Genomic DNA, 25,168 nt, shown 5'->3' with positions numbered 1-25,168 from the left:
TGCACGCCATTAAAATGCCGGGCAAGATATGGTGTGTCCCTTTGCTTCAGAAAGGTGCCTTGCAGCGGAATTAAAGAGATTTATTCATTGATTGCTAGTTGTGGTATTATTCCTGTGAATTCCGCCTTTGTAAAGCAAAACGACTCCATCAGCACAGCTGAGGTTCTCAGGGACATGGTTTACTGACAGTGTTGGGTTAACGGTTGGACTCGATGATCCTGAGGATCTTTTCCAACCAAAATGATTTTATGATTCTATCATTCACAGATATTAATTTCCATGGGAAAATGCAGCATGAAACACGGACTTCCTACAGGCTGCATGAAAGCCGTAGTAACTGTCAGATGTATTTTTTTAAACTGAGGAAGGGTATTAACCTTTCCGTGTATTTTTAACAGCAAGATTTTCATTAATTCCTCCTCCTTTTTTTTGATTGAAGGGAACATAAACCCAGAAGCCAGGGGAAGGAAGGGGAGGAAGGGGGAGTTGTGGAAGCCGTATTTTAATGGTGAGGTTGCCTTCTAGTTTTGCCTCAGTACTTTTTACCAGGGACCCCATCAGGCCTATTTCTCACTCCAGCAGTACGGCAGCACATCGTCTATAAGCTGATGAGGACAAATGGCTACAAACAGTAATAAGACCTTGTATTTTAAACCTCTGTGATACAGCTGCTGCCATTGTAAAGCCACTATATTTGGTCTACATGAAATCCCATTACAAGCGCAAATAACGCATCTTGCTGTATGTGAGATCAGCATCTCATGATCACCCTACACCAAAGGAAACTGTGCATTGATGCTAAAAACTACTTTTGAGGGACAAATGCTGCTTGTAATTGGTGATAAGCCTCTGACTTCCTACCAAATTATTAATTTTTATCTAGGCTGTTTATGCCTATGACAAACTCTACAGGCAACAACAACCATTGCACACTTGTGCCATGCCACTATCATTGAGCACATAAAGCCATTAAAAGCTCCAAAAGGCGGCAGAGCTCCAGAAGGCAGCTCCCTGACTTTGCCTTGTTTTTCCGTGCTATTGCTACGGGTGACGTTCAGCATCGGAGAGCCAAGAGCAATAAACCCCTCATGACGCGAACCTGTTGTTCCCAGAATACCGATCGTACAGAACTGAGCTCGGTTCCAACCGGTATAAATTGCCTGTCATTTTCCTAAGCAATGCCAAAAATTGTTCACTCGGTTACTCTTCCACTCCTTATCTCCCTGCTGTCTTGCCTTCTGATGATCTAGGACCGTGCACTGTCTAAATGCATTACAGTTGCAGACTGCTACTATAATATTTAGTTGACAAATCAAGTCTACTGGATATTTTCATTTTTTTTGGTGCAATACAGGCCATATTATTTTCTTTTCCTTCGTATTTTTTCTTCCTTTCCCCCCCCCTTTTTTGGTAAATTCTACCTTTAATTACGGTAATTTTTAAAGCAAGTTTTCAAACAGAAACAGAATGGAAGACAGGAAAATGGGTATAAAAATAGCCATAAAGGTCTTACCTGTTACTTAAGCTTCCCGCTCTGTTTCCATAGGAGGATCATTTCTACTTTCAACTTGACTGTTCATTTCAGCTGAAAACAAAATGAGACAGTCATCAAATTCATGATACTTGTTAAGTTTAACACGTTGAGTAATAACCACTTTGAACCAAACTTTTTTTTCCCATTTAAAATTGCTAAAAAATAATTTAAATAGAAGGCTTAAACTCAATTCAGCATGGCCTTTGTCAAAAATATCATCTAAACTATGGCAGCTGTGATTGGTCTTATCTAGGCTAAATATAAAAGTGTTACTTTAGCACCTGCATTTTTTAAGATTGGTATTTAGTATTTGTGCTGCAATGAATATGAATATAGATATTTGTATCAAGACTTTTTTCCTTTCTTTAACCTTGCTTTATGTTGTGTCATCAACTGCACATTATGAGTCATTTGACACAGGCGATGGGGAAAACCCTCAAACCTGAATGGGAGATTTGGAAACTAAGGGAAGATGTGAGTGGGGAGGGAAAAAAAGCCAAAAATCAATAACTATGCTACTTCCAGACAGGCAGTATGATCTCTTTGTGAGTCAATATCATGTCAATACACCTGTTGGGGTTTTAATGAACTATTTGTAAATTATGCATCATCCATATGCAGAACAGATACTGTAATGGCTTCCTGGATGTATGCAATGAATAATAAGAAAAGTATCAGCTCCTGATTACGGAGCTCTGATGCACATCGTATTTAGCGATGTTGTGTTCTTTACGTGCATTTGCATAGCAAAGACAGGATGCTTAATAAAAAATCATTAAGGGAAGGCTGCTGCACACTGACAACAGCAGCTTTTCTCAGCCTCATTATGCCGGCCAGTTTCACTGGCTGGGTTTTCTGAAAATACCGTAAGGCTTCACTTGCATTTTACAGAGATCTCCTGCAAAAAGAAAGCTTGCTTTGAAACCTGAGGTTAGGCTCCGTCAGCACCCTTGATGAGGACGCCTCCTTCCCCTTCCCTTCTTTACAGCTGTGAGTAGTCAACCCCCATCGTGTTTGCATTAACACTGCTCAGGACAGGAAGGTCTAACTGAAGGATAAACTCCTGCAGACTCCAACAACAGATGTCACTATGAGGCCACCTACACAATCCTCTCGATTTAGCTGGAAAATAACATGGATGGAAGAGCTGCCACTGGGTATGGTGGGGATGTGACTCCAAGCAGGAGTCAGCGTCAGAACGATGTCGTTAGCCCTGGGCACGCTACACGTGACTGCATCGCAGGTCAAAACTGACCTTCTCCCCACTAAGCAATGTTTTTAGAGGTGTTAAACTGCTAACTTACATTACTGGTCTTTTTGCATCTACTGTAATACACTACAACAACCAGCAGCTCAGCAAAGCACCCCAAGTTCAAGGAGGCTGCGCATCTCCTAAATTCATTTTTATCCATTCCACCTTTTGCATCTTTGCACAGGACGTTTTAGGCCACAAATGAACATTTCTGTGCAATGGAAATGGATATTAGTCTGCGCTTTCCCACTCTCTTTTCCCTTAAATTTTGGCCTGTCGTGGAGGACCCATCTGTACCTCCTCTTGTCAATCTGCGAGCTGCTTTAGCAGCTCTCAAATTACGACCGGGGAAGGATTTATCCCCAAAAGCAAGCGAGTTTCCCCGCAAGAAGAGAAGAAATAGCCCGGCACATAGTCCACATCTGTCAAAGCGCTGCAGTTGCTGCTGCCCAGGTGGATGTGCCGAGGCAGGGATGTGCGGCAAGGCATCCGCCTCTCCCCTGCAAGAAAGCCGTGTGCTTAAAGGTCAGGTAGCCAGTGGACACAGGGCTGCACCTAAGTAGAAGAGACAGCCAAACAAGAGACTGGAAAACCAAGTTTAGCATCATCTGTGAGAGAGAGCGAGCACATTTCCCCACCCCGGGATATTATACTGTAGGCCCAGATGGCAGATGAAAGCAAAATATTACTGTCTTGATTCAAGCAGGAGCTTGGTCAGACTCTTACTTGCAAACATAACTTACTTCTTCAGCCATGTCCTAAACAATGTTTTCCCCTTGCATCTACATAACTTGGCTATAGCATATTCACCTATAACTCCAGACAGCCTAGAAAGAAAACCATCTATTTTGAATTCAGCCTGCTGTGCGGTGATGAAACACATGCAACCTGTTTACTTGGTAGTCACTTGTTTCTTGGATATTTCATCAACACCAGAAAAAAGCATGAGGGTGTTAGCTGTTGAGATCTTCCTTTTGTATTGTTCTGGTGAATCACAGGAAGGTCAGGTTGCTGATGGTGCATTCATCAGCCTGTAAAAGCTTATGAAGAAATGGGAAATTTCAGGTTTGACACTGCCTTCATCTTTTTATTTTCCCCTATTGTGTCAGCAAGTGAGGAGGCAGCTTTCCACAGGCTTGAAATAAAAAAGGCGAATGAATAAACCCATTATAAAAGGAGTGAAGAGTTTGAACTGCCTAATACCAGGTGGAAACTAACATCTACCTTAGTAATCTTAAAAAGCTTTGCTGGTGTAAAACAACAACAAACACTCACAACAACAACAAAACAAAAGGCTGCCAGCACGGGAACACGATCTAGGAAACCAATCACCAAAGGTGGGTTTTCTCATCATTAAAAAAATACTAATCAGAAAATCTATCCTGGGTACAAGAAATTTAATATCCAGGGGTCTTTGTTCTGGTGGTCTATGGAGATTGCCAGCAGCAACTGTATCTCTGTATATGCATCCCTATTCAGGCTTACCCTCTGACAGCTTTCCTGATGGGGAATCACGCCCAGCTTTCAAATAATAGTAATTTCTGAAATATATCACTATTACAGCCCTGCCCACTAGATGAACCAATATTGAGATGCACCTGAGCTATCTAAACTCTCTGCATTTCTAAAGCACTTTTCATTGTGACATGGTACATGAAATTAAAACACAAGAGCCAGGCTGCCAAGGGGTACCTGATGATATATGCTTGTGCTTTCAGCTGTGAAGAGATGAGCTCTCCTGGGGCGGAAGGAAGGGGACCAGAGAAAAAATAGGCAATTTACATAAAAATTACTGTCAAATGGAACCTTTTAGTTTTTTTTTTTCCTTTTTAAAAATCTCAACTAGTAACCAGTACATAAAGAAAATTTAGGGCTTTTTTTTTTTCCAGTGAAACTTAACCCTTCAGAGAAAAGAGAGTATGGGGAGTTTGATCCTTTCCCTGTTCTGATTTATGTAAATGTGTAATACACGTCCACAAGAAAAAATACCCTGTAACACAATCCCAGTAGCAACTTAAGGTGTGGAGAAACAAAGACCTCCCTGAACAGCTGAGTACTTCTCTGCAGCCTTGGCAAACACTCTTTTTCCTGACCTCGCATATAACGTCAGAATGTCACAGAAAGAAAGCTACAGGATGAGTTATATGTAGAAGACCTTACCAGATAATCAAGATTTGAAACTAAGAAACCTATTGTGATTGTCATTTCAGAAGCTGTCAGCTGATCCAAGAGTTATACGATTGTTCTTCTTCCCAGTGGGAAATCCCTCAAGATATTCTTTTAGTAAATTTGGATTTGTTTTCATGAAGTAGCCCAGACCATTGCAGGGATCCAAAGGTCAAATATTTTAATGTGACTACAAGGTTTTGGTTTGTTTGTTCAGGGGCTGACGAGAGAAGCCTGGTCTGGCTTTATTCTGCACACTTACTAGAAATAGCATGGTCTCTAGTATTATTTTTTTAAAGAAAATCCATTATGCATGCTTTCTTTTCCTATTCTTGCAAAAACTTCCCTACAGGCCAGTATCTAAATCAGCCACCAATTCAAACGCTGCAGCACAATCTGACACCAGAGAATGGAAATCAACATTAGATTCTTTGTGCAACTAATATCAAAAGAATATAATTGTTTTGTCTTAGAAATGTAAAGAAGTATGCCTTGAATTTATAGTATGTCAGCGCTGAAGAGGTTAAAGGAGGAATCAAAAATCAAGTCTTTGCTACAGAGAGGGGTCCACTTTATGACAAGAAAACAAGGACTGGAACCCCAATTCCAAAGGCACCGCGTCTTGGAGCAGTAAAGGGGGCCTTTTGCGTAAAAACCAAGAAAGTCCCCGATGTAGCTTTGCTAAGCTCTAAGAGCCCATCCAGAGGAGCGATAAAGGGTTTGCCTCACCAAAACCTAAGCACTGGGACCCTGATTCCATCCAGGATTTCTTTACACACAAAGAGAGCCTAGAAAGCAATTTTTCTTATGTTAGGCACTGCAGAATCACAGAATCACAGAATGTCAGGGATTTGAAGTGACCTCGAAAGCTCATCCAGTCCAATCCCCCTGCCTGAGCAGGAACACCCAGATGAGGTTACACAGGAAGGCATCCAGGCGGGTCCGAATGTCTCCAGAGTAGGAGACTCCACAACCCCCCTGGGCAGCCTGTTCCAGTGTCTGTCACCCTCACTGAGAAGAAGTTTCTTCTCAAATTTAAGTGGAACCTCTTGTGTTCCAGTTTGTACCCATTACCCCTTGTCCTATCATTGGTTGTCACTGAGAAGAGCCTGGCTCCATCCTCATGACACTCACCCTTTAGATATCTGTAAACATTAATGAGGTCACCCCTCGGTCTCCTCTTCTCCAAGCTAAAGAGCCCCAGCTCCCTCAGCCTTTCCTCATAAGGGATGCTCCACTCCCTTCATCCACTGGTGTAGCATCCTGGGACGCAGCCCTTGCCAGGACTTTGCCAGATGACAGCTGGGTCATCGGCTCACTGAGGTGAATAACAAAAAAATTTCACTTCCCAGTCAGGAGATTTGGGTTGAGAATGTTCGCAAACCTGACCGCAATTGCTGTTGGCTCACCAAATCTAGGGAGAGAACTTTCATCTACTACCACATTGAGCTCCGCAAGGACACCGAATGAGGAGGAGGAAGGGAAATCAGCTCTGAGCTGATGAGTTCAGAGTGGTTATAGAGTCAGTGCTTGCCCCGTGATGGAGTTTGGCACTAGCACAGAAATTTTCAGACTACTGATTACAACGGGCCTAAAATACTGTTTAGTTAAAAGGCAAGCAGATTGAACATACCAATTGAACATATAAAGCCAGTCAACTACAGAAAAGCAGGGCTATGGCACTGAAAGATACCTCCACTTAGACTTCCAAGACAATGGAGATTGTGTCAACTCTCAAGAAGACTTCTAATTTCAGGGGGGAGTGTCCAAACAAGCACGCTACATATCTACTTCAGGACAATTAAAATATTAGAACAACATACCATCTTTATTTGAAACATCTGCTGCTTCACATGGAGGGTCAACTTTCATAGGCTCCACAGAAGTTTCCTCTTTCCCTTGCGCCCCTGTAAGACAAGCCAAAGGAGGAGAAAAATCAATACAGTAACTGAATAATGTATAATTCTCAGACTCCGCATGCCTGTTTTTTCCCTTTTTCTTCTGGGACGCTCTTACCTTCATAGACTTTGCTGCTGTATGGTGGCACCCATTAGAGGAAAGGGCAGAGGATATAGGGGGAGGAATGCGATTTGAAAATAATTGCCTGAATATTTGTAGCGATCTGCACTCTTCTGACTGGGATTGTTAAAACCACATCATGGTTTTTCTGCGTCCCTGCCATTCTTTTCTCATCATTTTTGAAGAATCCCTTCTGCTCATAAAATACGATATATGATGGGGACCTAATCACAGTTACAAAGTTTCTCTAGCTAGCAGAATAAAAATAGATACAGTGAGAGTTCAAATATAGTCAGACACAAACCAGAATTTGAATTTGGGAAAATGCATTTTATCACTGTAACTCAACATTTTTATCTCCTTTGCCTCAGGCTTATCTGGAAGCTTAGATTCAATCTCCTAATAATATTTGAAATGGAAAAAAAAAAGTGGTTTTGCTGTTTTGTACACAGTCCTCCTAATATTCTGCCATTTCGAGTGCTGAGAAGCCAATTTTTAGTTAATTTCCATCATGCTACTTCTCTACATTTGTGGCTGCTCTAAAGCCTGTGGCACCCACCCTGTGGCTGAACTACAGGCTGCCAGGCTACTGGTTGCTCAACATGTATCTAAATACTAAATCAAGGATCCAGCACATACAGAAAGCAACAAAAAATAACCACTGGAAAGCTCAATTAGCCATCTCAGTGAGCACAGGGGAAAGTGTGAAGGCAGGCTTTACAGTGATGGAGATGTCACCCATCGTTTTAATAGATCTTACTTCTACTGCAGAAATCCTTCAGTGGACTGTCGTATCAATAACTCCACCTCTTCCTCATGGGTTTAAAATCACCTCCCTGTTCAAACAAAATGTCTGTAAACATCTGTGACTGTGAACTCACCTGTCAGCAAATGACTGAGATGGCCCCTTTGCGGATACATCAAATTCCTGATGCTTCTCTGGGGAATTCAGGAGAGCAAGTGAGGTTTTCTCCTGAGGTTCCTTATGCAGCAACAAGCCTAAGCTTTCCCAGAACTCACCCACGGCTCTTTTTGGCTCACGAAAATTATAAACCCAGGTCACCCCATTGTGGAAGTGTGCACACATGGCAGGGAATTGTCAAGTAGAAGGCTGAGAAGGCATGTTCAAAATCCCTGCCTGACTGCTAGCAAAATCAGTATGAAATTTGGGTGACTATGAGAGCACTGATAAATCAAGGAAGAAACAATGAAAATCAGGTTGTGCTACATTTTGATTAGCTTGGGGAAGCGAAATTTTGGAATATCAACAGTCTCACCACAAGTGCAGCCTGCAGTGGACACAGCCCTTCCCACCAAGACACTCAGATATCTGACTAAGGGATATGGGATCCCTGCTAATTACCAACGCATCCCGACTGGCAGCTGATACCTCTGAATCCGACTTTGCCTCCTCTAAACCACCGTCAATTAACCAAATAAAGCAGATACGATATGACAGGTAATGTCTTGTCTCCTGGTTTCTCTAAGAGCCAGAGATACCTCGTCGCTCTCCTGTTGTCAGCCCACATGAAGTTCCCAGTCCGTACCCCAAGATCTCCCGTTAACCAGCCTGGCTTCTCCACGCTGCCGACAGGTTTCTCACTTTCCATTTCAGAAATCTCTCATGCAGCTGACAGGTGCAAAGGATTATTGGCATGGCACTAGGTGCAGACTGAGCCTAATTAAAGAGAAGACATTCCGTGCATACACGTGTGTGTGCACACGTGTGCACAAGTGCTAATTAGGCCTGCCATTGGAGGGATGAAAGCAGAAGGCATTGAGGGTGCTCGATACCAAAAGCCACAGGTGAGCAACCCCAGAGAGAGGCTGGAAAGAGGAACAACAGCAGCAGTAAACTTGCAAAATTACTTTTTCGAGAGGTTTAAGGCCATAAACATTGTCAGAAGAACACTAATGTGTCTTCTGCTTTTTCATGTTCTTTCCAAGTCAGAATAGCTGATTCCCCACCCCTTCTAGGATGGGATTATGGTCATACCTTTTTTATTTTTCTTTGAATTGTGTATGTTGATTATTGGATATTGTCAGCAAGAAAACGATAGTGGGAAACAACGTTCAGGGACAAACAAGGCGGAAGATATTTTAAACCTTAACAAAGCCAGGCACTACTGCAAACCTTGGGAGGAGGCTTTGCACATTCTATCATCCCATTTTTGGCAAGACTTTCAAACTCGGTTCATATAAATCTGCATTTCTTTCCTTGTTCTTATTGTGGGTGGGGAACAGGAGAATTCACTATACTGCCATGCATGTGGAAAGGGTATTATTCAAAAAGCTTCTTCCCTGCCGTGCAGTAAAAACCAAGTGCCACAAAGAAATGAGCCCATTTCACATAAACAGCAGAACTCAATCAATACCAGAACCACCTTCACAATCAATTTATTCTAAAGGCCTCCCCTCACCCCCTTGTTTTGATTGCTCCAGGTTAGAGCACAAACAAGTGAAGTATTTTGGGTCTCTGAGCAGGAGCTGAGAGTTACTGAAGGGGAGGGAGCTTGGGAGAAACCACTTTCAATTTCAATTACCATTTCCAATTGCGCTCCTGACAGAGCTCATTACCTGAGCCCTTGGCAGGCTGGTTACACAACCAGCCCGGCACTAAGTGACAACAGGCTTCTGGCACGGGCAAGGATGGCTCCCTGCCTTGTGAAACGCATAAGACCGGGAAGACAGAAATCTCTCTGCTGTTATTTCATCTTTTTTTCCTCCTTTATGGTCACAATCTGTCAATAGTTCCACATGGTTACAGCTAATACAGTGTTCTTTCTCTAGAGAAACGTGGTTCCAGATTGACGGATGACTCACAAGACTGACATGAAGATGTGGTCGTTGTTGGTACATTAGCATCAATTTTAAAAGTGCCCAAGTACAAAGGTCAAACATCTATTCTTCGCACCCCTGATAAATCCTAATAAGTAAAAAGTGTAACCCTCCTCCTCCTCCTCCCCTTGCACAAGGTTTACACCTATTTTAAGTGATAAAAGCAGGCAACTATGCAGGCTTAGAAGCTGTAACACAGAGCAATCCATAAAACTCATTTTTACCTGATCATCAGCAAGGCTTTGCCGTGTACTGAAGAACGCCTTCGTAATCAGGAGAGAGAGGCAGGCTGCTCTCGCAGGTAATTCAAAGCAAAATCCCAATGCAGTCTCCTTTGAATCGATGAATCACTCTTGGAAGGCGCCTGAATTAGGTTTCTGCTCCGAGCTGCCCACCCAAAGGAACTTTACTTCTCTCTCTGCAGAGCCCCCGCACCCACTATGGGTAAGGGATTGTCAAGCGGGTTCTGAATCGGGAATCTGGATTTCTGCTATTCACTCCTAGCTTGTTACAAGCTTGTAGATTAGCTTGGTGACAAACAGAAAAACAGACTTTGTGTATGCGTGAGTTCTGTCAGTGCCACTGGGCAACGTCAAGATAACGGAAATCTTAAAAATTTCCCAATTTTATGAGTCTTGCAACTGAGTGGGAAATCCTGGCCCTAAGATCATTCTGAATATTTGAGGAAGAAAAGGGTTATTAATAATACAACAGTCCAGGCAACCACTATTTTGACAGACAAAATGACAAGGTAATTCCTCTAAGATGTCTGCCCAGCAATTCTGGGTGTTGCCATGGGAATTCCCATAAAATAGTATCCTGACCATGGACAATTTGCAACCAGGAGAAATTCATTAATCATAAATTATTTGTAGAGCAGTTGCTTCTACTCATGTTATATACTTTGAAAAAAAAATCACCTCTGTCATTATGCAATAAGAAAATCCAGATTTCCCTGATTCATACCCACTGAATAAAATTTATTGCTTTGCATTTAGCTGTAAATATGCTTTCCCTAATTGGGAGACTCTGAGAGACAGAATGTGGCAGGGTATAAATGGAACCTGCCAGAAACTCCCTTTTGAGTTGGTCTTCCTCAAAGCAGCAGGTCTGCCGTCAAAGACTCTCCTCCTTAGACTGGTCATCTAAGGAACATTCCCTGGGGACTGAGACACCTCACTGACCTGGTAAACAATCATCTGGGTACCCTTAAGTGTCCTCACTTTGACACAGAGTGAGAAGATGCACATTTTGAATCATTACTCTACAGTTCTAGGATCTAATTGCCTTGAGATTTGAGTCGGTTGTGTAGCAACTGAACGCCTAACCGGTATCTGAACCTGCATTGTATAATGTTATCAGAGCAGTGAATAATTTTGGATGAACCCCGTATGTAGTTGGTTTCTGTTAAACAGTTCTCATTAGAATAAAGTCTGTTCGGAGCTTGTCACCTGCCTGAATTGAATTTTGAGGTGCCTCCATGACACGGAGTCTTGTTAAAATCCAAATTTCTCTGGTTAAAATTTGAAGGCACCATTTTTCATCTGCAGCAACAAAAAAGGCCGACAAAGCTCTTCTGACCCACAGCTACATTGTCTTATCTGTCAAAACCAGTTCCATTTTTCTTGCTCTGCAAATAGCCAGAGCTGTTTTTTTCCTTCTTCCCAGTCATTTCACTGTAGCTCTTTGCTAATGTGACTGTCAAGCCTTCATGTACTTTGTTTACCGCTGTATTTTAGTAGCATTATAAATGTTGCTTCACTTAGAAACTGAAGCTGTCAGTGATACACGGGCTCGGTTTGACTCCTGTGCGACACCTCCATCTGGAACAACTGACCCCTTTAACCAGACCAGATTCTCCCACATAAAACATTTATGCTGTTTTCTTGCCTGTTTCTCCATGCAAAACCACCCAACCTGCTGCTCTCGGGGCTCTAAAACAAACGCAGCAACTGCTGTCTGTCTGTACTTTGTTATGTTCAAGTCGGGGGGCAGTTTTTCCCTTTCTGCAGTGCACAAGTTGAGCACGACAGCACCAAGCCTGCGGGAATGATACCACTGCAAAGGTGCCTCTCGCTAATAAGCGTGGCTTCGTTAACAAACATCTCCATCTGTTAAATCAGGAATACTCTACCTTGATCAGAAAAATGCCCAGCAATTAGACACCATAGAGATGAAAAGCAAACTTGATGCTGCAGATTTCAGAGGAAGGTGTGCTGGCTGGGACAGTAGCTTTGCTTTTGAAGGTGCTGAACGCTATTTCTTAATGCCCCGCGTGGGCTGCCAGGACTCACATTGCAGCCCCTTCGTTGTTAAATGGAGTGTTTACCCTCCCTTTTGGCAGTTTGGCTTTGTCTCCCAGAGTAAGCCAGCGCTATAAGGCTCCCCGTCCCTCCAGTGCATCATGTCAGCTCTCTGTGTTTGTGCACACAACTGTACCTAAAGGCATCGTACTGCTTCCAGCCACTGTTATTTCCAGCTCAAGCTGAACTGCATTTTATTTTTAACATGATTTAAGTGTCTAAGATCTGCTTATCCCTATCCCCTTCCAGTCCTCTATTAAACATACTCTTAGTAAATCTCATTATGCCTCCTTTTCCCTAAAGGTGGGAACGGGAGTGCAGTGAAGATTGTCTCTCAGCAATACGGTCCATAAGATCCATACAAATTGGGCGTCTCTAAAATTGCTAATGCCCATCAGGCGCTCTTTGTATCTTTTGTCTCTCTGCAACCACAGGATAAACATGCACACAGCAGGCTCTTGATGAACACAACCGCATTTCCCTTTAAGGAAAGCCTTTTTTGAATTTTTTTGTTCTTACAAAGCCTTAGCTGTGTAAGAGGCCACGTAGCTGTTTTCCAGATGCTCTTTCGCTGAAACCTCTCACCAGAGAAGAAGCCCGCAGCATGGAATATCTGACATGGGGCACCCAGACGCTTTCATCGCATTCCTCAGTCACTAGCTGTTAACTCAACTAAATGTTGTCTGTTTATATTCAAACTAGTAGATCACCTGTCCCAAACAACTGCCAAAGTCCTTATGCTCCATTTCCCTGCCTACAAATAAGGCAGACATAGCCTGCCCGGCGGTGTTATGAAAACTGAAGGGATTCTGAATGAATAGAAATGGCACGATTATTTACCTTTCTTTCCCATTCTGTCATTTTCCCTGCCAATTCCCTCAATCGTTTATGAAACTCCTAAGTGATTTGGTTCTGCTCCTGATTGCTAGCTTCCTGATCCTAAAAAGCTGTGTAGATATGAGGAATTATAGCACTGGAGGACCCTTTTGTGTAAGCTGCAGGAAATCTTCAGGTCTCCTAAGGCTCAGCTTTCACCATGGGGAAATGATGTTGGGCGTTCAGAAATGCTTCTCTAATTCCGTGGCCATAGGAACTAGAGAATTGTTCAGCCTTCTGAACAATTGCTGGCTGCCAGAATGATACCTGCGCATCTCCACTCCCACCACAACATTATTTTTTCGGCACACTCACCATGCTCATTACCATGTACTTAGTCTGCCTCCAGCTGTCCTTGTACAGCCAGTTTAATTCCTCTGCACCACTAACCTAGGATGAGGACTCAGTCCTTAATTTTGAAGAACTGAGTCAGGAGCCCAATAGTTTTAATAGGCCTTGCTCTCCCCTCCAACACGAACAACTTAATAGCTTGTGCTGCCGCTGGATTTTCCATCAGCACATACTGCGCCTCTATTCCATTTCAATCTTGCATTCGCTGTATTTTCTAAGCATTTCCAATGATCTTGAAGCAATGACAGCAAAGCAATAGACCGTGAAAGCAAGGAGGTCCTAGATCTCCTAAGCAGGCCAGATTTGTCAGAACGCCACACTGTTTATTTCAGAAAAGGGAAAGAAACTTTCCATTCCCCTCCAAAGGGGCTGCTCCAAACCGGAGAGATCGTGCCAGTCCTCAGCCCTCAACAGCTGCTCAAGAACTAGGTGGGTGCTGGGAGTGAATAGAAACTATATTTATAAAAGAAATTATAAGGAAAGGGTGGGGAGGGAGAGGATAAGAACCTGACACAAATAGCAAAATTTCATCAAAAACCTGAAAATTAGGAAAGTTTCTTTCAGACAAGCACCCTCATCTTTTCCAAGTCCCCACTCCCTGGCTACAAAAGAGAAGATGATGGGGTGAAGAAGCACAGGACAAAAAAAGGCTTTGCCTGAGTTTCTGATAACACACAGGCAGGGCTGCTCACCCTTACAGCTTCAACCATTTATTTCTGGGGTCACCGCTTCTGAAAGAGATTACCACAGAGACAAAGAGTAGCCTTGGAAAATATCCTGTTCAATTCCTTTTCAAGGAGACTATTGCCAAGTATATGAAAAATAAGCTTCAAAGTAGCAGGGAACAGCAGACGGGTAAATGAGGAGGGTGTATGGATCTAGCTGAAAGACAGCAACAATACATGGTGTGGTAAAAAGACTCTTCCCTGTTATTTGTCCAAAGACCACAACTAAAATTTTGCGGCTTAAAATAAACCAGAATATTCACCGCAAGGAAAGGCACATGAGGTGCAACATAGTTCTGCTAATAGATGTGACCTTACAGGTATGCCGTAATTTTCAAACATTTTGTGATATAAAGATGCAACAGCCAACATGAAAAATAAAAAATAATTAAAAAAACTCCAAAGGCCAAAAAAACCCCAAACTTCAATAAAAACTTGGATAATCAGAGACAGAGTATACAACACGCCTAGCTGAAATGTCTTGCTCTTTGGAAAGAGTACTTGCATTTCTAAAGGCTCATCACCTCCTGATGAAGAACTCTGTTTTAATTTTCAGAAACCTGTTACCTTCCTAAAACAAAGCTGAGCGTAATACGGAACTCATTTGCTTGAAAATAAGTAGTAATTGGCAGCGCTCAATAACAAAGACCTTACAGATGATACTTATTGTATTTTTCCCCCACTGAAACACGTTTAATAATGATCAGTTTTCAAAAATAATTAAAGATAGGTACATTTATGTATTTATTTATTTATTTTAAACTAAGCTCTGCTCTGACTCCTTCAAAGCCAAAATTTTACAGTCAGCTTTAACTAGACAGTGATAAACACAAATCTACTATAAAGGACTAATTTTGCTGCTGAGCTCCTCACCTGTTCCAGTTCTCAGGGCCGTCATTTCAGACCTGGATAGTGACTCATCAAAAATATAACAGATGTTTAAATAAAATAATTTATGTGCAAGGGCAGTAAGCAATTTTTCATAAATGGCTGGGGATTGTTTTCCCTCTGCAAGGAAGGGAACAGCCGGGTGATAAATGGCGGTGCGGGATTTATTACCCAAGCGATGCTCTCCATACCGCTCGGGAAGTGCCATGTGCCCTGAGGAGAGAAACCATCGCTAAAAATCTGGCTTCTGGAGGTTTGTGTGGCTTTTGCTGTCACAGGGTGTCATTAATGCTGATTGCTGCCCCCATTTCTCGGGTGAAAGCCTGGCATCCTCCTCTACAGCAGTGATGGAGCCAGCACCAGCCAGCCTCAAAGGAAGGGGAGGGAAAACAAATATATTGCAAGTGCTATATTACCTCCTAGGCATGGATGCCACTTTTAATTTCTACCGATGAATATAAAAGCATGTCTGAAACAATGATGTGGTGGAAGATGTTTCCCCAGGAAATAGCAAAACTACATCAGAGCAAGGGGTGGTCTGACCTCTGGCTGCCCTACACCAGGAGGCAATAACCACGTCCTCCTCTAAACACAGAGCATATAGAAATAAGCCTTGAGAGGACCAAAATCCCCAAATCACAGCGCTGCTAGAGGGAATCACATGCTGTCTACTCCCGAACCAAGACAAGCCTAAAAGCACAACCTAGCTACTACTGCAGGCATTTAGCTCCATGCTGGCAGTCATGTTCTCCTACTCATTTTAGTGGAATGTCTTAAAATTCAGCTTTTACCACTGATATTTTGGGGAGCGAGGGAGGTGCAGAGCCAGACAGTGATAGTGTAGCTTGTGTTTAACACCTGAAATACCCACCTGTCCTCCTGGCACCCACCTCCTCCCATGAAGCCAAGAGTATTTCCCAAACGCTGACAAGCAGAATGGAAAAGATGACTCCTGTGGCCTGCTTTTGGAACAAAGTCATCCAGCAGCCTGGGTGTCATTCTCCGTACCATCGGAGTGTATCACCATGTGATGATTGGCTCGGCCTGTATTTCCTGGCAAGACTAAAGACTGGATTGAGGTTACCAAATCAATGAAGCTTATTTGCTCTATTTCTTGGAGAAAATGTTAAGACCAAATTCAAAATTCACAGTGTGGGGGTAGAAAAAATTTGCCCGCATCACAGCTTCCAGAAGAGCAATTTTGCGGGCCAGGAAAAAGCAAGTGTCAGTACTGGCAGTCATACACTTGCTTCTCCTCCTTGTGGAGAGCCATTATGCAGTGTTTTCTAAAATTGTAAATGTTCTTTCTGGCTCACAATGGGAAACAACACTAATATGCATCACAGGGTGTGAGATAAAATGTGCGGCGCTATTGTTGCCTTTGATTTGTCTTCCATTTATATCAGCTGCTCAGTAAGAATTACACAAAGACAGAGCTGCAGATTTTTCTTCTCAACTTTTTCACATTTCATCCTTTGTTTGGTTCATAAATTCTAGGGTCTAACTAGGACGTTACATCAGAGACAGGAATTTACATTTAGATAACATAATGCAAAGAATATTAACAACCATAATCCTCCCCCCTCCAAACAGCTCTGAGTACTTCCCAGCTGACCTCAGCTTTGTAAAGCAGGGATCTGCCTTATTTGCTTTAACCTAACATTTCCTTTCTCCTGTAGCCTAACATTCAGGTCTCTCTCTCTCTTTATTTCTCTTTTCCTCCAGCTCAGACTAGGTGGAGAGGGCAAGTACTGAGGGCTATTTTGTCTCCCAAACAACTTTATTCCTAATTACGTTTTCCCTTATATAGGCTTGTTCCCACTGTTTGAAGAGGTCCATCCTGCTGTTATTGGTCACTCTGGCAACTTTATAAGCAAGGGGTCAGAAATTTACTCTAGGTTCCACACATGCCAGAGGCTTATTTGTAACAAAACTAAGTAAATTCTAATAGGAAGACAGACCAAGGCTGGCTTATGACACTGGCTACAAATGAGAGCAACTCATTTGGAAAGCTTAGGCACATTTTTCCTCAACTTTCACCTCAACCATTTTTTTCCTCCTGCCTTTACTCCAAATTATTGAAGATTCCTCAGAGTATCTTGAGGCACTAAATAGAAACTGGAGGCCAAAAATCCAAAACACATAACAGAGTTGGAACAAAAGTCTTTAAGAAAAAGTGAGGGGGAAGTAAACTTTTGGGTTTTTCTCAATATGTTTCTTATCAGATAATATGCTTTCAAAAAGACCAGGATTTTTCCCTTTAGCACTAGAGATTGTATCCCCTCTCTCCATCAAACACTCTTTCAACACAGAGGTTGTTCCAGATGCCAGCAGACATAGGTCAGTATTTTAAAAAATAGGTGACTTACATTGGGAGCTCTTTAAAATGGAATTTAGATCCTGATTTTTTCAAAAGCTCCAAGTGCCCAGCAGCTCCAGGGGGTTCCAAAGGGATCTCACTTCATACGGTGTTTGGGATGTGCTCAGCATTTTTGAAAATCAGGCCACCTATTTGGGATCTTAAACACAGACTTAAACATTCAGTGCCAATTCTCACTGCACTAAGGATGATACCACCTCTCTAACCCATGCTTAGAAAGCGCAGTGACATTGCAACTAACAATATGGCTTTTGCCTTCTTTTTCCCACAACACAATTTACAGAACTATTAATAAAACCTGTGTCTATCACAAAAAATGGCAGACTCTTGAGTCTTAACAAGATAACTATAATTTTCCTCGAAGCTATTGAGCAAGTCTGTAACGTCTCCCAAAATCCTCTTAATAATTGATGGCTAACACAGGTTCCTTACAATGAGGTGTCCTGAAGGTTGGCCAGAATACAGCAGCCAGTGCTGCGGGATACTCAGAAATGCCACATGCCGTATAAAAGTACCAAACCCAGGCTGGCACGCTGCAGTACTTATCCCTTCCCATAATGCCATCCCCTGCCATGAGGTGCCAAAAAACTGAAAGGCTTATACTTGGGATCTTAGCGCCAAAGTCGAGACCTCTCTGCCAATTAAGCCAGAAGAGAATAATTGTATTAGCGGCTGATAGCAGAAGATTTTTGTCCCGCTAAAGGAAGATGACATGCACACATTAAAAGCATTTCCTCAAGCTAAACTCCTTCAGATCGCTGGATTAGGACCACATTGTATGACTTATTCATAATGAAGAGCTGCTTAGCTCGTGAACTTGCAGATGCCCAAAGCCTTTTCATTATACAGCTTTCAACTATTCTGGGCTTAAAAAAGAAGAAGAAATTGATATAGTGGTTCCACCCTTGGGTCAACCAGCAGCAGCATCTCCTCTCTTCTTCTCCTCCCGTCCCCACAGCTGGAGGACAACACAGAGCTTTTGCCAGCACACGGCACAAGGAGCAGAATCAGAAGCTGCAGATGGGCACTATTTCTGATGGTCCGTGTCTGCAAGAATATGAACGTCGGGGTAAGGATTGCCACTGCCCACAGCCTCCACAAATGCCTCAGCATCCATTTCATTCACAGAACTACCGAAGCTTTCAGAAGAATGCAAAAAGTGCTAATCCCCTGGTGCAAGTGACTTCAGCCTTGACAGATGTTTTCCCAAGAGTCACAGATAAAACTGAAGGATTCAGCCGTAAAAGATTAGGAGTGGTGTCACCTAGCATTAAGTCCCTTGCCTTGAACCGTGTTTTTGTTCAGCCCTGTCAATTGCAAATTTCGCAATCTTAAAACCAAGTTTTATTGAGTTTCTTGAAAAATACATATATATCTTGACTTCCTGAATAGGTTTAAAGGTCTAGGCAATTCACGTTAAATTGTTTTATAGTTTCCATTTTTAAAAACCATCAATCTGACAGTCTGAGGAGAGACAAACAACTTCACAACTGTGCACAGGATGTTTCTTACGTATATAAGGAAAGCAGAGAAATCAAATAAACACCTTGCATGGCTCTTTTCACATAGAATCTATTTTAAATACTACAGATGCTAAAGGGGAGGGCCTGCTAAATCAAAAATAGGTGGTCTTTGCCTAAAGAGTTTGCAGTTCACAACAAATCTAGATAAATATCTTACCTACTTAACTTTGTTTTTCTGACGTAAGCACCTAAAGGAGGCCCCTGCATGATACGCACTTTAAGTTAAAAATCTGTGGCCTTTCACTTATCAGGTATATAGATTATTGGGGGTGGTAGGGAAGAAATACGCCTTGTGCCTTAATGGGTTGTGAGGGTCCCATGCACAGAGTACTATTCATCCTCAGCCTGATAAATTCTGCTGAAATTTGGGACTGTTGTACAAAGCTAACTTGGACTTAAGCATTGTGCAGTACAAACTGAGGAGGAATTTACATGCTGGAGGCTAGCCTGCATTTACACATGAGAGCCACGGGTTTTACATTTGTTCCAGAAATACGGTCTTGCAAAAATGCAACAGCTGAATAAAACCAAACCTTACCTAAGCCTCAAACATGGGGAAGGAGAAGGAGAGGGTAAGCCTCCATGACACGCCATGTCGTGCGGCACCTCACAGAAATTTTGGTTGCTTTGCTTCCCACCATCAAAGCTCTTGAAAGTGCGTGACTCAGTATGGACAGCGGCTGGGCAGTTGGCAGCAGCCCCGAACCATGCCAAAGCCACTGACACCATGCCAAAGCCACTGACACCACGCCAAAGCCACCCACACCACGCCAGAGCCACTGACACCAAGCCGAAGCCACCGACTCTACGCCAAAACCACCCACATCACGCCAAAGCCACCCACACCACGCCAAAGCCGCAGCAGCTACTACATCCTGCAGGCAGCGTGTGGTCCTGCCGCAAAGGGAAACAACTAGGAAGGCACATGTGGAGTTGATAAAAATATTTCTAAAAAAACCTCTTCCTGAATCAAATTACCTTTTTTATATATATATGTATATATATTTCTTTCTTTTCTTCTTTCAAAAGAACACATAGCTTTATGGGAAACATCATGTTTCCAGGGAGTCACGCAAATGGAGCCTGAGAAGCCCAAGCTTTGCAGAGGGAAGTTGCTGGTTCTTGCCCTAACTATGAACTATGTTAAAAAAAAAAAAAAAATCAGAAAAAAGTTTAAAAACTCCTAAATTTAAAATGAGTATTTTTTTTTATGTTGTAAAACAATTCTCATGGGGAGAGGAATAAGAAGGACATGCTCTGACTAGTAGCAGGAAGCACCTATGAATGCGTGTATTGGTCTCTGATGCAACAAGTATTTCTGGCAGAGCTAAGCGAGCTGCTCCTTAACCAGCAGGAGCCAAGGAAGCCTGCTGGTCACAGATGAGACACGTATAAGACAGCAGTACCACTGTGCTGGAAATCCATGAAACGGATGCTCCAAGTGGGCTGATATGCATGCAAATCCATTAAATTCATTCCTTGGGTAGAAAACCATGTATGGTACCTTGCACGATAATATGATTTCTAAGAAACTGTGTTGCACGTGATATGGCAGTAATGACTAGTGGAGATAGTAACAACACTAATGGTTAAAAAGATCCTGCTTCTCCTTCTGGCATGTTCCTTGTCAGCAAAATTCTTCCATTATGTTTCATTTCCTTAATACAGTAGTAATTCATAACCCAAGAGACAACTTAATGGTGTACCAATTACAATACAATAGAAAGTATAATGGAAATAGACCCAAATTAAAGCTTGCTAAGTTCAGTTTACCAACTCGTCACTCTCACAGCAGGCTTGCCATAGCAAGCTTGAAAGTTCAGATCCATTTTATTTCTGCCTGTCCTCAGGTTTACTAACTCCAAATTAATGCAGCTCTTTCCATAGCCCAAACACAAAAGAACTCTGCAAATAGCTGAAAGAAACGATAAGGCCTCCAGGTGACATAGATCATGCACTGTACACAGAATTACTCTCCCCAGAGTGAGCCCACGTAGCAGCATTTTGTGACATTCATCATTAAAGTTCAGTCCTTGGAGTGCTGCCACTGTGGTCGTGTGCAGCCAGCTCTCTGCTGATAGAGCGGAGCTTATAACCAAAGGCCATCCCTCCCGAGGGCAACACAAAAGTAATTTGAATATCAGGCCTCCGGAAAGGAGGTTTTCTGTCTTAGCAGGTTTTATTTCAAACAGTCGTTCAAGGGCTGCTAGCGGGCCAATCAGTTTAAGTGCGTGACAGTTTATAGCACAAAACTGTGAAGTCTCCGGAAACCAGAAAACGGTGAAATCTGGAAAAATAGTTGCCTTATTGCCAAAATAAAATTTCTGGTAATATACAATGTTGGCTCAAAGACAAAATGTTTTTTTAGGAACACAGAACTTACACAAACCTTGTCACGAAGGTTGCCGGGTGGGTGGCAGCCTCTCCGGTGTCCTCGGCCACCCTGGCTGAGCACAGCCAAGGACGGACCAGCTTCCTGTCCCTCCCTCCCTCCAGCTTCTCTGCAGATGTATCCTCCCAGCTGGGATTTATTGCCCACATGGGGACACAGATCAGCATCAGCAGGGCTGCTTGGGGGGTGACCGGGGAGCCTCGCTGCTCCAGGCGATGCCTCCTCAGCAACATCACAGCGAGAGGACACGAGAGACAGGAATTGTGAAGTGTGCCTGGCAATCTGTACCTGGTGCAGTGGTTCTCGAAGGGTTAGAGAGCTCACTCCATTCCCAAAGCCTCCAGCAGACCTGACTACTTCAAGCTACCAGACAGGACAGCGATACACTAAAGCACAAAGCAGCTTCAAGCGGTGCCATTTCATTCTGTATATGCGTCCTTTGGGTCCTGGGGTCTTTGCCAAAAGACTCTTCCACCTCCCAGTCAATTAAGAGAAGGTGCAAAATACCAGAGAAATGGCATTTCCTAGCGATTGTGATACACAAAGTATATAAGCAGCTACTTTTAAAGCAGACTTTGAAATGCCACTGGCTTGCTTTGTTCTGAGCACATTCCCAGGGAGAATGTCAGGTCGCATAACTCATTTGTTATCTTTACGCAGAGGAGTTCCACTAAGCACCATCGTAAAAATACTAACATTCTTTTTCTTCGTGGAAAACAAATATAAAAGAAAAATGCAGCATCTCTTAAAAAAAAAAAAAAAGCCAGTTAGCACTTCAAAGATTACAACATGGTCTATAAATAGCAATGTCAATACACCAGGGAGCTGCGTTCCTCTTTATTTAACAACAGCCTGAGTTACTCAAATGGAGGCAGCAATGTTACAGGCCTTCCCTGCGACACAAAACTACATCATGCATTCATTTAGACACACTCTTTGCATTTTATTTCCCTTGATCGCTTAAAAAATGCCAAGAATTGGAATAGAATAAGAACAGCATTGCAATCTAGCTTTATATAAGGCACTGTGCTCCTCTGGGTAGTGTGCACCCAGCAACATCTACTTTATATATACCATGAGGGGGAGTGTCGGGGACAAAACTGCAGTAATTGAGGTCACGTCCTCCGTGTTTGTCAAGAAACCCCCTCCCACATTTTCCCATCATCTCTGGACACTTCCATGTATTTACAGCTAGCCACTTTAATTATATCTAAATATTTATCTCCTGAGCAGCTAAATTAGTAGGTATTTAATTCTAGTGATGCAAACACCTGATGGCTGGATAGTCTCATTTGCCTGTATATGGAAAACACAAGCCACTGAATTCAATTACGTGGCAAATGTCCACAGGTACCTCTGAGGTATCCAACATCCCCCACAAAATCTGTGCTTCACATGCTTAAACAGCTTTCTGTCAAGCTCTATATGGAGGGAGGGAAGAAGAGAAAGAGAGGTTTTGTTTGTTTGTTTGTTTCTTTTTAAATTACATTTGCAGTCGTACAGCTAAAGCTCGGAGATTAATAATAAAAGTGCATATGTAACAATGCAGAAACAAATGCTGTTCAATGTCAAATACAAAGCAAGATGCAAATTTATTTTTCTGTTAATTAACCGAGCTTTCATCTCAACTGCTCTGATCTGTAAATAAAGCTCACAAGCTAGTTTCAAATAAGTCTGGGAATTAAGCAAACAAAAAACCCAAACCCTAAACCAAAATACCCCAACTCAACTGTCTCCTAGCACTGGTTAGCGAATTATGTTTGCCTTTTTTCATTCGGGGGGTGGGGGGACACCTAAACAGATTAAAACAGGTTAAAAGCAACAGTACTGAGGCGCTGGCCGAAGGGTGAATACCGCCAGCCATCAGACAACGCCAAACACTGCCAAGACCCAAGTGCCATCCCTGAATATTCTGAGATAAGAACAGGAAAAGAAAGATGGAGGATGGATGGGAAGACAGACAGACGGACGGAAGGAAGGGAGAGAAGAAAGAACAAAGGTCTGGTCCCCAACACTATATAACATTACATTCCCCTGCAGCTATGCCTTGCCTCTAAGGCTTTGCTTTCCAAGCTCTTTATTGAAATTGTTCAGGTCCTTAACTGATCTCCTGAAAAGCCTTAAGCTAATTAAGCATGGCTGAGACATGCTTGATGAGATGGGAAATACACAAAGCTTTTGAAAGGGCGAAAAGTCTCCCGACCATCTGGTAGTGGCATTGCAGAGAAGAAAGAGAAATGACAAAGGGGCAGCAAGGAGGTACAGGATTCCTTTAATTACTGGGTCACTGAGACCATTACCACTCCAAATGCCTGTGAAATCCCACAAAACAAGCTTAGGAGGCTCAGTAAAATAACCAGCTCTTAGCAGGAAAAGCATCTGTAAGAAAATGAATCGGAGCAGCTTTCCCCAAGATACATCCACTAATTAGAAATGACAGATAATAGACAGGGGCAGCGAGGCCCCCAGATCAGAACGAGACCTTTTCCAGCAACATCTCTACCTCTTTCCTCCGACTGCTGTTCTCCAAGGCCCTGCAGATAGTCCTCTCTTTAAATTAATACCACCCCACCAGCCAGAAGGAAGCTTCTGTTGTATTTGGCAATGCAAGTGAACAGACTGAGCTTAGGTTTCTAATGAACGCCCCAGGTGTTTCATCGGTACGGCAAGCAGCTGACGTGCTCCAGCCTCCTTAGGCCTGGTTAAGGCTCATCTGTGTTTTCCCATCTCTAAGATCAGCTAGAGAAAAATCACAGCGTTCAGAGGGCAAACTTCACACACCGGAGCAAAATCTGAGCTATCTTTGCTCTAAATGGCTTCGTCAGCCATGAGCTGTGAACATGCCAGCGCAATCCAAATGAGGAGCCCTCCCCTGTCTTCTCCTCTCGAGCTGGATACAGCTACGGGTGACTACAGGTGCAGGCTAGCAAAGAGCAGCCTGGTTTCGATGTCGGAAGCTGTGACCAAACCCCTGCCAAAAAGCGGAGCGATGCTAACTCTCGCTTCGGGATGCGGATACGCGCAGCTGATTTCCTTCCCTCCCACACGCAGATTCTTCTCCAATTATTTCGGCTGTGTGCTGTGATCCAGTCAGATTCACAAGCTGAGCAAGAGCGGGCTATATATCCATCCTTGGATGGGAAATCTCATTAAAAGAAGGAAGCGGTACCGGCAATCTGAACGCATTGCGCTGTGCTCCTGTCTCCAGGATCAGATATATAAACCCAGGCCTTGATGACCTGTGGTTGTTAAATATCCTGTAGCTGTTGTGATGAGAACAAATGGCATTACCCTATTATTCAGCCAAATCTCAACATGAATTTCTCTCCACCAAGCTCTCCTTGAAGGTTCATTTGGAAAGACTTCCTGTGTCTTAAACTATCGCACTTTTAATTCAGTACCGTTAAACACTGGCTGCATTTAATGCCAGAGGGAACAGTTTCACAAGCAGATTCTGTGATCTCTGTATATATCAGTTTCTAAGATAACTTGGATTCCTTTAGAGATGTACTGGATATAAATGTATTTCTTATCATCTGCTTTTCATGCTCACATACTTCAAGAGCCAGCTGGATCTGCAAGCAGAACTGCATCCAGAAAATCTATTATATTCCCCTCCACATCCATTGCAATGCTGGAAGCAGGCAATATTAGAAATATTGCTTAAGGGATTTTTTCCTTTTCTTCCTCTTTTAAGCAAACTTGCCCATGTTTGCAGGGCCAGGAGATTCAAAACCAAGCTAAAAAATCATCCAAACTGTTGGACATTTACCTGAAAAGCAGCTCTGCTACATCTGGCCCTTGATGCTGTGGGGGCTGCAGTACCACCATGTGTTTACTGAGTCATCCAGTGCAGATGATGCAGTTTAAGACTCAGGTTTATACATGCAAGTGGATTTATGATGAGGCAGGAATTAAAAA

General features: G+C 42.8%; 1 protein-coding gene across 3 annotated transcripts in view; it reads right to left on the bottom strand.

The window, feature by feature from the left end:
- The window catches only part of MACROD2 (mono-ADP ribosylhydrolase 2), a gene marked incomplete at its 3' end in the record, with an annotated part of 876,609 nt that overhangs the window by 5,590 nt on the left and 845,851 nt on the right, over nt 1-25,168 (bottom strand). For all 3 annotated transcript variants that reach the window (XR_014183592.1, XM_082048203.1, XM_082048204.1), the window contains exons 17-18: nt 6,776-6,859; nt 1,514-1,585 (exon numbers count right to left, since the gene is read on the bottom strand). Coding sequence is in view for 2 of the 3 variants with exons in the window: in XM_082048203.1 (XP_081904329.1) it covers nt 1,521-1,585; nt 6,776-6,859 (149 nt within the window). The remainder of the gene's footprint in view (nt 1-1,513; nt 1,586-6,775; nt 6,860-25,168) is intronic.

The sequence above is a fragment of the Streptopelia decaocto genome (genome assembly GCF_964273445.1).
Source record: "Streptopelia decaocto genome assembly, chromosome: 3".
Lineage (NCBI taxonomy): Eukaryota > Metazoa > Chordata > Aves > Columbiformes > Columbidae > Streptopelia > Streptopelia decaocto.
This window is presented reverse-complemented; position numbering and strand designations above follow the sequence as displayed.